General features: G+C 48.5%; 5 protein-coding genes across 5 annotated transcripts; 3 read left to right on the top strand and 2 right to left on the bottom strand.

The window, feature by feature from the left end:
• Positions 1-147: 147 nt before the first annotated feature.
• On the bottom strand, positions 148-1,126 carry EJ05DRAFT_506775 (triosephosphate isomerase 2; the record flags this gene model as incomplete). The annotated part of the gene is made up of 2 exons (XM_033747857.1): positions 148-1,028; positions 1,078-1,126. 2 exons carry the CDS (start codon positions 1,124-1,126, stop codon positions 148-150), a joined length of 930 nt encoding a protein of 309 aa, XP_033605601.1.
• A 203-nt stretch (positions 1,127-1,329) lies between these two features.
• Positions 1,330-4,221, top strand: EJ05DRAFT_27726 (methylenetetrahydrofolate reductase 2). Its single transcript, XM_033740407.1, has 4 exons — positions 1,330-1,667; positions 1,732-2,634; positions 2,684-3,549; positions 3,599-4,221. The coding sequence occupies exons 2-4, from the start codon at positions 1,811-1,813 to the stop codon at positions 3,745-3,747; spliced, it is 1,839 nt and encodes a 612-aa protein (XP_033605602.1). The 5' UTR covers positions 1,330-1,667; positions 1,732-1,810; the 3' UTR covers positions 3,748-4,221.
• Positions 4,222-4,694: 473 nt separating this feature from the next.
• Positions 4,695-6,180, top strand: EJ05DRAFT_481987 (uncharacterized protein; the record flags this gene model as incomplete). Its single annotated transcript, XM_033745129.1, has 3 exons — positions 4,695-5,937; positions 6,016-6,073; positions 6,165-6,180. 3 exons carry the CDS (start codon positions 4,695-4,697, stop codon positions 6,178-6,180), a joined length of 1,317 nt encoding a protein of 438 aa, XP_033605603.1.
• A 1,648-nt stretch (positions 6,181-7,828) lies between these two features.
• On the top strand, positions 7,829-10,447 carry EJ05DRAFT_516604 (uncharacterized protein; the record flags this gene model as incomplete). The annotated part of the gene is made up of 2 exons (XM_033748656.1): positions 7,829-7,988; positions 8,050-10,447. 2 exons carry the CDS (start codon positions 7,829-7,831, stop codon positions 10,398-10,400), a joined length of 2,511 nt encoding a protein of 836 aa, XP_033605604.1. The 3' UTR covers positions 10,401-10,447.
• An 861-nt stretch (positions 10,448-11,308) lies between these two features.
• On the bottom strand, positions 11,309-14,496 carry EJ05DRAFT_481989 (uncharacterized protein; the record flags this gene model as incomplete). Its single annotated transcript, XM_033745130.1, has 4 exons — positions 11,309-12,805; positions 12,857-13,537; positions 13,591-14,000; positions 14,103-14,496. 4 exons carry the CDS (start codon positions 14,494-14,496, stop codon positions 11,309-11,311), a joined length of 2,982 nt encoding a protein of 993 aa, XP_033605605.1.
• Between the last annotated feature and the right edge of the window lie 557 nt (positions 14,497-15,053).

Genomic DNA, 15,053 nt, shown 5'->3' on the forward strand with positions numbered 1-15,053 from the left:
AGAGCTTTATCTGAGAGTGACCTGCCACAATATCGGTCGTACGCAAGCTCTTATCTTGCTCAACGTCTCGGGTTGCGCAGAGTACAGGATCGTGGGTCGTGGGATCGTCATCATAATTGTGTGCTACCAAGCCTGGGTACGGTCAGGCTATTTGCCACGTCCCACCTCTTCGATGACTCGCTTGAGGTTCTGTAAATCATGCGCAAATCGACCGAGAAACAATCCATCAACACCATCTGCAAGCGCTTTATATGTGCCAGGCCCGGCGCTGCCACCGTAGAGAATTCTTGTACGTCCCTTTCTGTTGGCGACCATATGCCTGATTGCTTTCGTCACGTAAACGACATGGTCTGCATCGGCAGGCTTCGCCGCACCAATTGCCCATACTGGTTCGTAGGCAAGTATGAGATCTGAATCGTCCGGCGCCGCTGCGAGGATTGCTTTTACCTGTTTCTCACATTCTGCTATGGCAGTCCCGACAGACTGCGATGCACTCGCACCACGCTCCTTCTCTCCAATGCATACCAAGGGTGTGAGCCCGTTACGCGTCGCAGCTGTTACTTTTCTAGCCGTCGTCTCATCTGTTTCGCCAAAGCGAGCTCTTCTCTCTGCATGACCAAGCTCAACAAGTGAAGCACCAGCCTGCTTGATATTCAAGGGCGATACCTCGCCAGTATGTGCGCCAGCATCTTCCCAGTACGAGTCCTGTACTCCGACCATAACGTTTGTGTCTTTTAATATTTCAACGGCGGTGCAGACACTGAGAAAGTCTGGAATGACGAAGAGGTCGACGTCTACTTCTTGAGCATCTTTGTCTAACTTGGCGATGCCCTCGATGTATTCCTGGGTTCGATGCAGGTCAAAGTACATTTTCAGGCTCGTGCCGACTATGCGGCGTTTGTGAGGCACCATGCCGATTGGATGCAGTGAAATGATTTTCGAGTGCTGGTCTTCAGGAACGGAGAGAAACGGGGGAGAGATTCTCGATATTGAGAGGTGTTGACGCAGTAGGATAAGGCTTTGGGGGCCTACTGACGGTTAGGAGGCTGAATTTGCGGAATATCGGTCTCGGTAAACCGATGAAGTAGGCCGCACGTGGGTGAGATAGCAATAAAGTTGCTTTCATGTCAAATGAACCCCTCTACAGCATCCGGAAGAAGATGCCTTCCCAGAACCGGAGAATTGGACGGTTGTGAGCCGGAGTCGGAGCCGACGTAGTGAAATCGAATTTACCGGCGTGCGCAGGCATCATGAAACAGAAAACACCGTCCGCCAAAGCTCAAAGTCCGAATGACCCCCGTCCGCGTCTTGGCTCCTCCCCCGCTGTGGAACGTCGTTAGTTATGCAAACTTTGACGTGGTTAGTGGTGACAGCGGGTGCTCACTGCTCACCACTCAGCGCAAACTCACCGCGGGGTGATCTTCGGTGACCGATTGATCGTCTCTTACGAGAAATACTTTACCTCTAGAATTACCCACCGCCAACTACTATCACTACTACTATTTCTGTGACCTCTGACCTCCACCCTCTCCTGCTCTTCATCCTCTTAGTGGTACATGCAGCGGGATCTAGCTGATCGTTGGGCCCGCGCTCGATATCTAGGATAGCAAACAGTCAGTCGCTCTATAGGAGGAGAACATCTTCGACCACTCTTCCTATAAATTGAGGTATATAACTTCCAGTCAGCCTTCGTGTTGTCTATGGCTCGATTCTCGCTAAATATGCTTATAGGCGAAGACATACAGCGTCAATTGCCTCAAAGCCCGTCTGAACCCTTTCTTCTATATACGACTCGATTTGTACCTTCGCCATGCATATCTCCGAAAAGCTCGCCGAGTCCAGGGAGGCCGGCAAGACGACTTTTTCCTTCGAGTTTTTCCCTCCTAAAACTGCCCAAGGTGTTCAGAATCTATACGATCGAATGGACCGCATGCACGGTCTAGGCCCTTCTTTCATCGATGTGACATGGGGTGCTGGCGGCCGCAATTCACAACTCACCACAGAAATGGTCAATGTGGCGCAGTCGGTCTATGGCTTGGAAACGTGCATGCATCTGACTTGCACTGACATGGAGCAATCAAAGCTAGATGAGGCTCTTGCTGATGCCTATAAAGCTGGCTGTACAAACATATTGGCACTTCGTGGTGATCCGCCCCGCGAGAAAGAGAAATGGGAAGCAGTACAGGGAGGCTTCCGCTATGCCCGTGACCTTGTCAAGTACATCAAGCAGAAATACGGCAATCATTTCGATATTGGCGTAGCCGGATACTCTGAGGGTTGTGACGATAATGAGGATATCGACGAGCTCATCGATCATCTCAAAGAGAAAGTTGATGCCGGAGGCACCTTCATCGTCACACAGATGTTCTATGACGTAGACATATTCATTGAGTGGATGAAGAAAGTTCGTGCAAAAGGCATCACTGTTCCAATAATTCCCGGAATAATGCCTATTCAAACTCACGCGGCGTTTCTCCGACGAGCGAATTGGTCCAGATGCGTCATCCCAGAGCATTGGACCAAGGTCTTGGAGCCGGTAAAGAATGACGATGCTGAGGTAAGGAGAATTGGAACTGGTCTTTTGGCTGAGATGTGTCGACGTCTGATCGAGGCTGGCGTTTCTCATTTGCATTTGTAAGTTCCTTTTCCTACGACACGGGTTGTAAACCTGCTCACGAGATAGTTACACGATGAATCTTGCTCAGGCCACGCAGATGGTCCTTGAAGAACTCAAGCTGATACCAGATGTGGGTGAGAAGCCTTTGCCATGGCGCCAATCCCTTGGGCTCAACCGTCGCGACGAGAACGTCCGTCCAATATTCTGGCGAAATCGCAATCACTCGTACATTGCACGTACTCAGGAATGGGATGAGTTCCCAAATGGTCGATGGGGCGATGCGCGATCACCAGCTTATGGCGAACTTGACTCGTACGGTATTGGTCTGAAAGGGACCAACGAGAGCAACATCAAGTTATGGGGTCACCCCAGCTCCCTAAGGGATATTTCCAACTTGTTCGTCAAGTATATGCAAGGAAAATTGTCAAGTCTGCCCTGGAGCGAATCTCCCATCACAGCAGAAGCGGATTCGATCAAGGACCACTTGGTGGAGCTAAATCAACGCGGCATCATAACTATCAACTCTCAGCCAGCAGTCAATGGTGTAAAATCATCAGACCCGGTTTATGGCTGGGGTCCAAAGAACGGATATGTTTACCAGAAAGGCTATCTGGAGGTTCTCATATCACCGGAGCTCATTGCTGAAGTCATTACCAGAATCGAACGCGATCCCGACATGACTTACTATGCAGTCAACAAAACGGGTGATTTGAAGACCAATGCGCCAGACGATAGTGCGAATGCCGTCACGTGGGGCGCATTTCCTGGTAAGGAGATCGTCCAACCTACCATTGTCGAGACGATAAGCTTTTTGGCTTGGAAAGATGAATTTTACCGCTTGGGCGAAGATTGGGCTCACTGTTATGACGCAACAAGCTCATCGAGATACCTCATCCAGGAGGTCGTAGACACTTGGTACCTTGTTAACATAGGTGGGGTCAGTCATCCCATTGGAATGAACGAACTGACATATAGTGACAGTCCATAACGATTACCACATATCTGATGGCATATTCCCACTTTTTAGTGGTCTTGAAGTCAAAGACCTAGACAAAAAAACTTTCCCTCCGCCGACCAACGGCGACCATACAAGCAACGGAGTTGAGGGGGTCAATGGGGTACAGCTATAAAGCTTTACACCATACTCATTCTTTCCTTTAAAGTCTCCCACCTAGTCCCTACTTACCTGTAGCGCTTTTCATTCAACCAGCATAAAGCGAGGCGTCGGGGTAATTTCAACAATTTTCAACATTAACGGGCGATCTGAAAAAACAGCATCTTTCAACATGCCCTAAGACACTGATCAACCTGCTTGTATCACCACAAAAGCACAATTTAACATCCGCATAGGAGGGCGTCTAATTCAACAATGACAGCATGAGCGACGGTATGATGAAGGATCCCAGCAGATAGGGGACCCTGTCACCCTGAAGTGACGACAGGCCTTCAACGGTCACTGACTATTCAGACACGTATAGTCCCAAATGAAAGATATACATTCAATGTCATATCATTCAGTAACTAGTCTTTCTTGTTCGTATCGTACATCGTTGCACATTCCCTTGCCTTCGTTCAGAGTCTATTTTCAACTGCGCCTTGTGGCTTGGCTACTGACGCTGTAGCTCATGCAATGCATAACGAATAGATGCTGCACAGTGACCTAGCTTACAGCCTATCATTTACTACACCAGGGGAGCCCCTAGACGAGACATGTGTTGTTCAGAACGCTTCTTTATCTCATAACCTCAGTATGGTATCGCAATGGTTTAGAGTTCAGCTCTCAACATTTATTGATTGCTAAGTTTATCACAGAGCTCATTGGCACAGACTGGAGGGTTTGATTGGCAAGCCTTGCACCCGGCAGATGCAGTGCGATATGTCAAGTCTGCTCGGCGAGTCTCGGTCCGTTTCGCAAGGCTGCGACCTCAAGCGCCAGGGTCTTGAAACATTCTTGCATATGCTTTACAGCCACCGCAATATTGATCATTGGGGTGGGCTGACAATTTATACTTAAGCAGTCCCGAGCTTCCGGTCGTGCCCGACTTTGTACCCCATTCCTATATTTCAGTTACACGCAATGGCTCCTCGGCGCGTGTCTCATTGTGAAGACCCGGATTCCGATAAGGAAGCAGGCAGAGACAATGATATCTACATTGATGACAACGAGACATTCAAATCAAAAATCCACAATGCTTTAGGACCCACATCATGGGAGATAGATATGGGCCCCCAAAATGTCAATCTCCCCAATGGTCGACGTACAGCAGTACAGTCTGCATCAGGTCTATTGACACCGCCAACAACGCCGCTCAAGAACGCCTCAACTTATACACCGTCCCCTAGAGCTTCTTCCGCCAGAACGTCTCCATATTCATCAAAAGTACGAATTAGAGCCAAGAGATCTTCAGAGCCCACGACACCTTTAAATGCTAGAAACAGGGTTTCGGGGATAGAAAGCCCACCAGATCTCGAAACACTGGCACAAACAATAAGTGAACCCGGGAATACGAACACCAATACTTGCCAAGTCCCTCCCTCTATCCCCATATCCTTGGAGAGCCCAGCAGCCACTCCTTCTCCACCCAGCCATTTTTCAAAGTCAACCACCCGCAGCGGTCGTGCGATTACGTCTCCTGCCGCACCGAAAGTCGAACTTCCTCACCCATCATCCCCCAGCAAGAAGCACAAAAGTCCACAGTTGATCGATGAGCTACTCCGTAAAAAACTTCTATCGCCCATAACAAAGAAGCGGGACTCCCAACATGGCCATATTTATATCCTCAAAAGTCCTAGCAACCCCTCGTTGGTGAAGATCGGATACAGCGAAGTTCCTGCCTCCCGGTTCGAGACTCACACAATGAAATGTCTCTCCGACCTCGAAGATATCGGGACCGCCTTAGGCGTTACCACTGACAACTTCAAACATGCTTATGTGGCGGAATGTCTCGTTCATCTAGAGCTACTTAATTTTAGGGCTCAGGTTAAATGCAGGTGCCTAACAAAGCATAAAGAGTGGTACGAGATTTCGATCCCTCATGCAGTGTGTATTGTGCAACGCTGGATCAAGTTCGTTCGCCAGCATCCCTTCACCACAGATGACCGACTCAATGACTACTACCTTGAACGCCTGAAGGTCATGCCAAGTCCTCTTCCAAATGAACTTTTCGACCACCACGAGCCGCGGCATGAGAGATGGAGTAAAGTACTTTCAGATCAGGGGTATTATCTGTTCAGTGTGAAGCATTTCCTCTGTGCTCCGCTATCAATGAAGACCACAACGCGGAGAGGCTTTCTGTGGCATCGTCGGTGGGTGATTGGTTGTGTGTTGGAGGGTTTAGTGAATAGTCTGTGGCCCGGCTGCTTTCTGATGTCTCTTCTGTGGATATCTGGATTTGTAGTGCTTGAAACGGTGATTGAAGTGGTGTTTATAGTAAACAGAGAAGCAGCGGGCTATTCGTACGTCTATTTGACCTGCCCTTCCAGAAATAATCACATACGCATCAAACAGTAAAGCCATTGCTACAACACCTGTGACTCACCTCTACAGTGTGCAATTTCCGTGAACAATCGCAATCATACACGTCCTGTGACTTTTCAGATTAGGCAAAGTAGGAACGAGCATAATGACAACACTCAGAACATAATTTAACAGCACTGGAAGCACAAACATTTGCCACTCTATTGATAATATAGCTGACAGTCCCGATGCCTACACCTTAAATGGAATGTTCCGCAGTTTCAACATCACATCTCTTGGCATCAACAGCACATATTCAGCTTTCGTATCTACTAGCCAATAGATGCCCCTGATACCGACACTAAATTGACAAGACAATGATTCTGGCGGCACTCAAGGCAGCTTCTTGCTGCTAGAGCGGTGCCAAACTAATCCCTTGTACTGTATGTATATGGCGGTGACGACTGTTCAATCCCTTATAGCGTCGACAACCTCGCAAAATATCATCTGCATCTTTGCGGTGTCGAGTGACGACATTTGAAAAGTGCCGCTTATATATATATTCGTGTCCAGCTCAGGTCAGCTAGCCTTGCGAGGTACTATCTCAACGTACAATAATATGAACCGGACTCACTGCCAAATAGTTACAGCGCAACAACTCTTAATCAGGCACAGCAAATATAACAGAACGGCCACACTGTGTACGAAGTCATCCGTTGTTATCACAATGCTTACCTATTTCTGATCTGCATTCATGATCCTTGGTAGGAACGAGACAGTTGATCTCGTTCCGACTGAGACAAAGCCTCTTATAATGTTTACAAAGAACTAGGTTGTCGCAATTCCCTTCTTCTCAGGGAGGACTTCCCCTACGTAGAGTACCGCACTATGTTGAGTTCTCGATATTTAGAGTCGCGTTATTCATAGTCGACTACTCTCGATTCATCCCTCACAGGCCCTTCGTCGTAGGTCCTTTCATACCCTCGCATGGAACATTACCACATAACTTTTTCGACTGAACTCACTCGCGCAGTGAGTACGACTTGTATTTCAGAGAAATATTTGTCTTGACTCAGCGCAAGTAAGACTCTCATATATGTAATCAGGAAGGCAAATGCATCCATTTACGCATTACGACCCGCATTCCGACCGTGATCCCAATCCACCCTTCAACCCCAACTGTTTACAACTATGGTTGACATCCGGTACCATCCCAAGCACCCTGACTCATATCAAAATCGTATTGACTGAGTCACATCATGCAGCAATGCAAGTGACAAACAACAGTCGTGAAGATCCAACTAACAATGCCGACGCCAAAGAGATAAGTTTTGAACCGACATCACGCCCGAAGTCTTTGTCATCACCATCGCTGGGACAGGATATATCCCTGGGTAGTCCGCCATCTTTCCGAGTCAGCAAATCTCATCTTGATGCATATGCTGCTACTCATGTCAGGACACAGCGCTACGCTTTCTCTTTGGCATCTATCTACCCATTATTTCACAAATGGCAGACACACTCGTCTTCACCATTTTTTGGGAAATAATATGCTCCTCTTTTCTAGCACACGTTATAAGAAGGTCTCGTTTCGAAATGTGGGCCACAGTCTCTTCTTTTCTCCTCATACAATCTTGATTTTGCGCATTCACACTGGATGCACCTTCAGCCGCTCGTAAACAAATTGGAACTCTAAAAAGAGAGAGCGACTTCGTCCTGTGTAACCTTTAACACCATTGTCATCAGCTGGCTGGATGGGTCGCGCTGAGATTCCTCCCGGGAGACATGATCTCAGACGCCAAGCACCAAGCAATTCAGGCCCAAGAGGGACAGGTAGAGCTCAAACAGTAGCAGCAGGAGCTCTAGGTCGTCGCCATATTGCGCCAACAAATCGAAACCTTGGTGATCTCAGGGGTAAGTATATGCCTGACTGATAAACATGAACCATGAAGCGAGAAGCTAACAGACCATATAGAAGGGGACGCTCATGAGTCTAGACAATCGACATATGACACGAATGATACCGTCCGATGTGGATCTTCCACCGCGTCTCACTACCAGAGTACTGCCATCTACACTAACTCTACGCCGAGAAGGGTACCGCAAACAGCCTCTGTCCTGGCGCGAGATAAAAGTAGCCTTGGTCCTGTATCGACAAGTACACGACGTCACGAAACTTCGAGCGTTACCGACTACGGCCGAGCAGGAAGTACTGATCGTAGACATGTTTCAGTACCACCATTCTTTTCAATCGCTTCACTCTTGGCCCCTAAAGGGCCCGAGAAAAGAGTACAGCAACAGATTCCTCCCACAGTGCAAAGTGGGAGCACAGGACGCTCGCCCAGACAGGACGAGAACAGAGCTAGGGATGACCGTCACAGCTCAAGAGAGCATATTAAAAATGAAGCACCGGCGACTGTTAAAGAAAGCCCGGCTCAGTCACCAACAGAACTGATGAAACCGCGCAAACGGAAGGGGCCAGATACCCTTTTCAGCTATGATGACGTTTCCAGTGGTCAGCATGTACCTTTCCAGGGTGGAACAGGTGTGAACTGGGAATATTCGAAGCGACTTCGGCGGAACAATCCAAATCTCAATGACCCCTGGGTTGCACGAAAGGTTGAGGAAGGCATACAAAACTACTTGAAAGGGGAAGTTTATAAGCTCGATCCTGTGAATAGAAGGGAGCTCGATGAAATCGATGCATTCCTGCTCCGGGGGATCTATAGCCTGAGGAGGCTGGACCTGACACTTGGAGGCGTTGACATACGCTCAACAGAAAGTATCAGGAACATCAGAGAGGATCTTCCGAAGTCCATGAAGCCGATTGGATACATGAACAAAGACATCTTCATCGAGACAGAGTCGGAATCTTGCGTTTCCGCCCTCAGAGATATTGAAGCCCAACAGACGGTCTCGCCAGTGTCTCGCCGCTTTATTTTCTGGACCGATGCGTCGCGGTTTACGAACCCCTTTCGAGCGGGTATCTCAGTGGTGTGGAAGTACAACAGGAAGTGGGAGGCCGCTGGCTATAACATCCAGGAGCCACAAGAAGTAGAGTTTTTTGAGAGCGTTGCAGTCGCAAAAGCACTCAGAAATGCCTATGCTTACCTGGAAAACTCAGGTCCACCACCATATAGCTACGACACAGTGGTCATATATACCGATTGTGAGCGGGTCTTGAGAGATCTGGCTCGGGATCATCCCGAGTACCCCCAGTGTCACTTTGCAAGACATGAAATATGGTATTGGACGAGTATGATTCGCAGCTTGAAACTCACAGTCGAGTTCCGTTGGATCAAGTCTCACGTCAAGATATGTGGCAATGATCTAGCCGACAGGATTGCGAAGCAGGCTGCGAATTGGGTGAAACCCAAGGGAGCCTCAACAGTACGAGGTGGATTAAAGTCATCTGGTCACAGGTTAGGTACGCAGCTTGCGCCATCATCGCCGGCCCTGGCGGTCACCAATAGCATTCCGAAGCAGGGCACAGGACTCAACATGCCACCGGAACAAATTCACAACTCGTCTCCACTCCTCCGCCAAACCTTGAGTGATTTTGACGCCACCTTGAATGAAGACAACTCACTTGCTAAGTTGGTCAACGATCGGACTATATGGGCCCGCAGAAGCTCGCGACATTCCGGGGTCCCATCACAGACAGGGCTTTCAGGGGCTCCCCAGTTGAACCCAGTATCTTTTCCAGATACAATGAACGTGAAGATACCAAGTGACTCCCGAGTCGCAGAGCAGGAAGAGGCGAAGAAGACCGAACATAGAAAAGAAGTGTCGTCTCAGGGACCAATCTCTATCAGACCGGATGATCCGCCAAAGACACAAGCTACAAGACGGAACATGTCCCTCAAGGACTACATATCCCGTAAGAAGCTTACTCAGGCATCTCCTTCCGGTAGTTTGTCTCTAGAGCTATCTTCCCCAACATCGTTCTCCCAGGAGTCAACTTTGGTCAGTCCTGACAATTCGTCCTATTCAAGTACCCTTGGCAACTATACGCCATCAAAGGAGCCCAAGGACAGCAGCATCGCAGGAGGACTGTGCTCTTCTCCAGGGACGACTTCTCCTACCGTAGCCTCGCAAGATTCCACCTTAATTGGCTCGAGTGCTTCGCCTTCCTTTCAAGCCAAGAACAGTCAAAGCGGCTCGAGTATCCTGCAAGACAACAATAATTCAGGCGAGACCGATTCTTTCGACAAGTCCTACAGTCCTCTAGGTTACAATTCGATCGCTAGGCTCGACTTCGGATCAAAAGGGTCGCCCGAGAATGCTGTACACATGGACAACACCTCCCTCAGCAAAGACAACTAGCTCGGACGGTAAACCTCTGAGCGAAATCAACGACAACACTAGTAAGCCATAATGAAGAAAGACGAGAGTTCGAAGAAAGTGTCCCACCAAGAGTGTTGGTGCCATTATGCGAAAAGACTTGGAAACGACGATGTGAGAATGGACATAGATTTCCGTCAATGTACAGTGCGAACGTTACATGTAAGCAGATGCGAACGGCGTTACAGCAGTCTGAGATCAGACATCATACAGTAGTAGTATAACGGAGTGGGCTCTGTAAATGCTATGACTTGTTTTCTTGGCATGTTCGAAAGCGAGCTTGGGATTTGTAATGGATGAGACTTTATAAGTGAATGCTGGGGTTTCTGTGTGGCCAGAGTATCATCAGAACGTAACTTAGTCCCAGGTTTGTAATGTAATTAGTTCTGTAAATGACTTTGAAAATAACTTCTATGCGTATTTAGTATACGTGGCATCCGAGGAAGGTATCTTGAAGTCTTCCGTTTTGTCTATCTAGCCCCCTGAATGGTCTGATGCTTAAGCAAACTTGCTAGGGATGAAGTCTTTCACCAATTGACTCAAGCTATGGAGGAAAACAGAATATACGCGAAAGGGTCATACTGTATGAGTCTACATCCTACCCTTGGATGGTCGTAACAAATAATCACACTCATTGTATCAAGTCTTCGTGTTCAATAATTCTACATTTTCTACCTTTACTATCTGCCAAGAAGCAATAACAATCCCGATGGATCGCAGGAACTTGAACATTACTTGCACGATTTCATAACATTAACATCTTACTAATCTCATAGACTACACGCTTTTGGTGTACTTTTAATCGACAACCAAGATTATTACCAAACCGCACAAAACCGCCATAGACATCCAATTTTCTGGCACCAAACAGTCTCACAACATTCATTCATTCAGGACCATCCCGATGCATTCGAACCTGGGTGTCCCCTCAACGGGTACCCTCCACTCTGTCCATACATTGGGCCGCCATACATGGGGTTACCATTCAAGCCATGGCTGGCATACATATTCCCGCCTGGATGCATTCCTCCCACGCCAGGAAGCTGTGTATGAAACGGAACACTGCGCGCCGGCGAGCCATGCATTGAACCACTAAGCGAGCCATGAAAAGACGGGGGGTGCCTGGTCGGCGATGAATTAGGTGGAATGTTAGCAAAGGGGACATCGCGGCCGCTGACCTCCATCCACTCTATGTCCGCAGGCTCGTTCGCCTTGTCGATCGCTTTCTTTAAGCCTACGTTCTCTGCTTGCACGGCGGCGATGAGGCGGGATGCTTGGCGGAGCTCGGCGCGAAGGGAGGCGATGTCGGTTGTTATGGCTTGCTGGAATTGGTCTTGCTCGGCTTTGACACAGAGGGAGTCGGTGAGCAGGGTCTGGAGTTGGGATTGGGTTTCTTCGAGGGCGGCGAAACGGGCTGTGAAGGCGGAGATCTGGGATGTGGTGGATTGGTACGCGGTCTCGACACGCTCGAGCATGGTGTTGGTGTCGCTGGATTTGGTGTCGATGAGGCCTCGAATATCTGCGACGTCGGTACTTATCTTCTGCATCTCATCCGTGACCTGCTGGTGTTTCTTCGCGCTGTCAAATGACGCAGTCTCGATTCCTGCTTTCAAAATGCTCAGATCCTCACTCGGGTTCTGCATGCTGGTCTGCGTATTGGTCTGCGTGCTGGTGCGTATATCTGCTAGTTGAGTAGTCAAAGAGCTGATTACGCCTTCGACAACTTTGATCTTACTATCTGCTTTGCGAAAGACTTCGTTCACATTCTCTCTGAACTCCTTGAGTTGTTTCTTTTGCATCTTCACCTCGGCGTCCATCTCAGTTTTACGGGCGACTTCTGACAGGACGTCGCTCATGCAGGTCGTGATACGCTTCTGTGCATCTTGTAGCTCTTCGATTTGCTTTTCAAAGTGTGGCTTTATATCGTCCAACTTGATGCGCTCCTCTACCAAGGTCCGCTGAAGACGCTCCTCTGCTGCTTTCCAAACCTCTTCCTGGCTCATTGCGGCTGCCCGGAGCGACTTGAACTCGGTCTGTATGTGTATCAGTGGCCCGTCTCTCTGACTCTGCAACTTCAGGATCTGCTCGTTCGCCATCTTGAGTGCTGTGCTATGACTCTTCTGGGTCTTTTCCGTAGAAATCTGGAGATCGTAAATGCGTTGGACATGGGCCTTGTGAATCTTCTCAAGCTCTTTGTTGAGGTTTGAGTTAAATTCCTCTTGCAGTTTCCTGTTCCCTTCATGAACCTTTTTGAGCTCATAGATATACCTATGTAGAGCCTTTTGGTTCATGTCAATAGTCTTCTTAAGCTCAAGATTGCGCTGATTATGTTCCTCTTCATGCATGGAAAGTATATCTGTGACATTGTCGCTTTGCTGTTCTCGCGCCTAGAAGTTGTCAATAGTGATCTGCAAAAGAAGAATGTGGTGAATGAATACTCGCTCTGCTGCTACCACTTGCTCCTGTAGAGTCTGAACAGCTTGTACAGCGGCCTCCTGCTGTTTCTTCATATGTGTTTGCAACTCGAAGAGTTCGGTGTTTGTTCGATCCATCTTAGAGAATTTTTCCTTGATGGCGGCGTACTTCGGATGTTCATAGTTCTTGATCATAGTAGCGATGGCACGGTGCATATCATACTGCTCCTGGAGCATTGGCGGAACGCTAGAATTGTGTACATCTTGGGTCGACAGCGAAAGCCAATGTGACGTTGCATTTGCTATATCTTCCTGAGACCCGATTGAGCTGGTCAGGTCATTGTTGGTTTCACTCGATTGCTCAGGGACAGGTTGACGTATTTTGCTCACAGACAGAGGTGGGAGCTTAAAGCCCTCTTTTGACTTTTCACGATAGTCGTGCCCGTCTGGCAAGGATATTGGACCGAAAATCCCAGCAGATTTGGACGCAGTAAGCGCAGCAGGTGTGGCAGGTGTAACAGTTTGCGCAGTTTCAGATGGTGAAGCAGGTGAGGCAGAAGCTCCAGCACCAAGTGTATCGAAAACACTAATACTGTTCGCAACTGGTATCAAACCCAGACTATCACGCTTTCTCTTCTCCAAAAAACGATCCCAGGCTGGACTGGACGTTGTCTGCGGCTTGACAGGTTGGTTTAAAGTGTTCGACTAAGTAATCAGATCGTCAGCATATGCAATCATTCCTCTGATGGTAAGCTTACAGTTTGTTTGTTCGGTGTGACCTCTGGTCCGGTGACAGACTCAGAAGGACGACGACCTTGTGGCTTGGTCGTGTTGGCGGAGCTCATGGATCGAACTTTATCGTAGTTTGATGTGGGACGATATGTCTGAGACTGATTTGCTGCTTGAGCCGCACGATCAGCGTCGAGAGCATATTTCCTAGTTGGTGCAACGTCGACTAGATCATTCTCCTTCAGCTCTGCGACTCTCTGCTGGCTTGGTCGCCTGCTCATACCTGATACCGCTGACTCTTGTGCTTTCATGGCATCTGGACGCGGCCACACTATCCGACCGGCATTTGGAAATATTGGCCAGTATCCTGGTTTAGCAGCTAAACCTTCAACTGTGAGATTCGAAAGGTGCGTTGTGGGAATAGCTGTTGAGACAGAACCTAGGGACTCAATGTCATTTGAGATGGACGGATTTTCATCATCATCAGAAAAAGAGTCCTGGGTTGAGGTGGAGCTCGTCGGAGACAGTACTTGGTACGTACCTGGTCCCGTAGATCTCACGGCCGCAGGCTTGGGTACTGATGCAGGAAATGAAGACGTAATGAAAGGGCGGTTTGCTGCGGGCCTGGAAACCGTTGCGGGCAGAATTTGTCTATTGACAAGTTCTGCATCACTAGCTTCCACACGTGGAATTGAGGGCGAAAGAAAAGTTGATGGCTCTCTACCGAGATCCCCGGTGGAGCTGCCGTTGCCATTTGCTAGATGAGAATTGCCCTCGTCACCTGAAGGCTGTGGATGTGGCGCTGAGCAGTTGTTCCCCATTCTGAAAACTCCGCCTTTCTCTGCCTTCGGCATATTGGACTTCAGGTCAAGCTGAGAGAGAACTTGAAACTGGCAAGGTGGTCTTGAAGTGTTTGCGCCGTGAGCACAACCCATGCCGTTGTGGGCGGTACTCGAAGACACGGTGTTACAATAGAGAAAGATTGCGGGAAAGGGTCGCCCAGCGACAGCGAGCTACGTTGTTATGCAGTCCAAGCATGGTAGTTTGTTTACAATTTGTCCTCAAGGGGGTGACACACGTCTCGTGGCCCTGTTGTTCACTTTAAGCGGGGCAATTTCTGCGTTTAAGAACAGATGACGACAGTTTGGCACTGTTCAAACAATTGTCAATTCACTTTTTTTTGGAAGAAGAGCGCCCAGTGTCGAACACCTGGAACGGCGAATTCGGGTCATTATTTACCTTAAACCTTCCCAGATAACTCGACGTAGCTACGTCGCTTAACCTTGAATATAAGCCAGAGTCTACAATATTCGTTATTGCCCTATCTCCATGGAAAGTCGGTCAGACAATTTCATGCTTAAGACTGGGATCCTTCAATCAAGGGGCGGAACGTCAGAGGTGGAGTTTTTGTATCTGATATTTGTCTCTATAACTTTTTGCCTGTCTAAGTGTTGCCGAGATCAGTGAGCTGCTCATGGTGCGTCTATAGATT

The sequence above is a fragment of the Pseudovirgaria hyperparasitica genome, assembly GCF_010093815.1.
Source record: "Pseudovirgaria hyperparasitica strain CBS 121739 unplaced genomic scaffold EJ05scaffold_1, whole genome shotgun sequence".
Classification (NCBI taxonomy): Eukaryota; Fungi; Ascomycota; class Dothideomycetes; order Acrospermales; family Acrospermaceae; genus Pseudovirgaria; species Pseudovirgaria hyperparasitica.

What these genes read in the sequence shown, in the direction of transcription:
- EJ05DRAFT_27726 (XM_033740407.1), top strand. Translation starts at nt 1,811, where the DNA reads ATGCATATCTCCGAAAAGCTCGCCGAGTCCAGGGAGGCCGGCAAGACG. An exon ending in GGCGTTTCTCATTTGCATTT is followed by an intron (nt 2,635 to 2,683) that starts GTAAGTTCCTTT and finishes CTCACGAGATAG; the next exon opens with TTACACGATGAATCTTGCTC. An exon ending in TTGGTACCTTGTTAACATAG is followed by an intron (nt 3,550 to 3,598) that starts GTGGGGTCAGTC and finishes ATATAGTGACAG; the next exon opens with TCCATAACGATTACCACATA.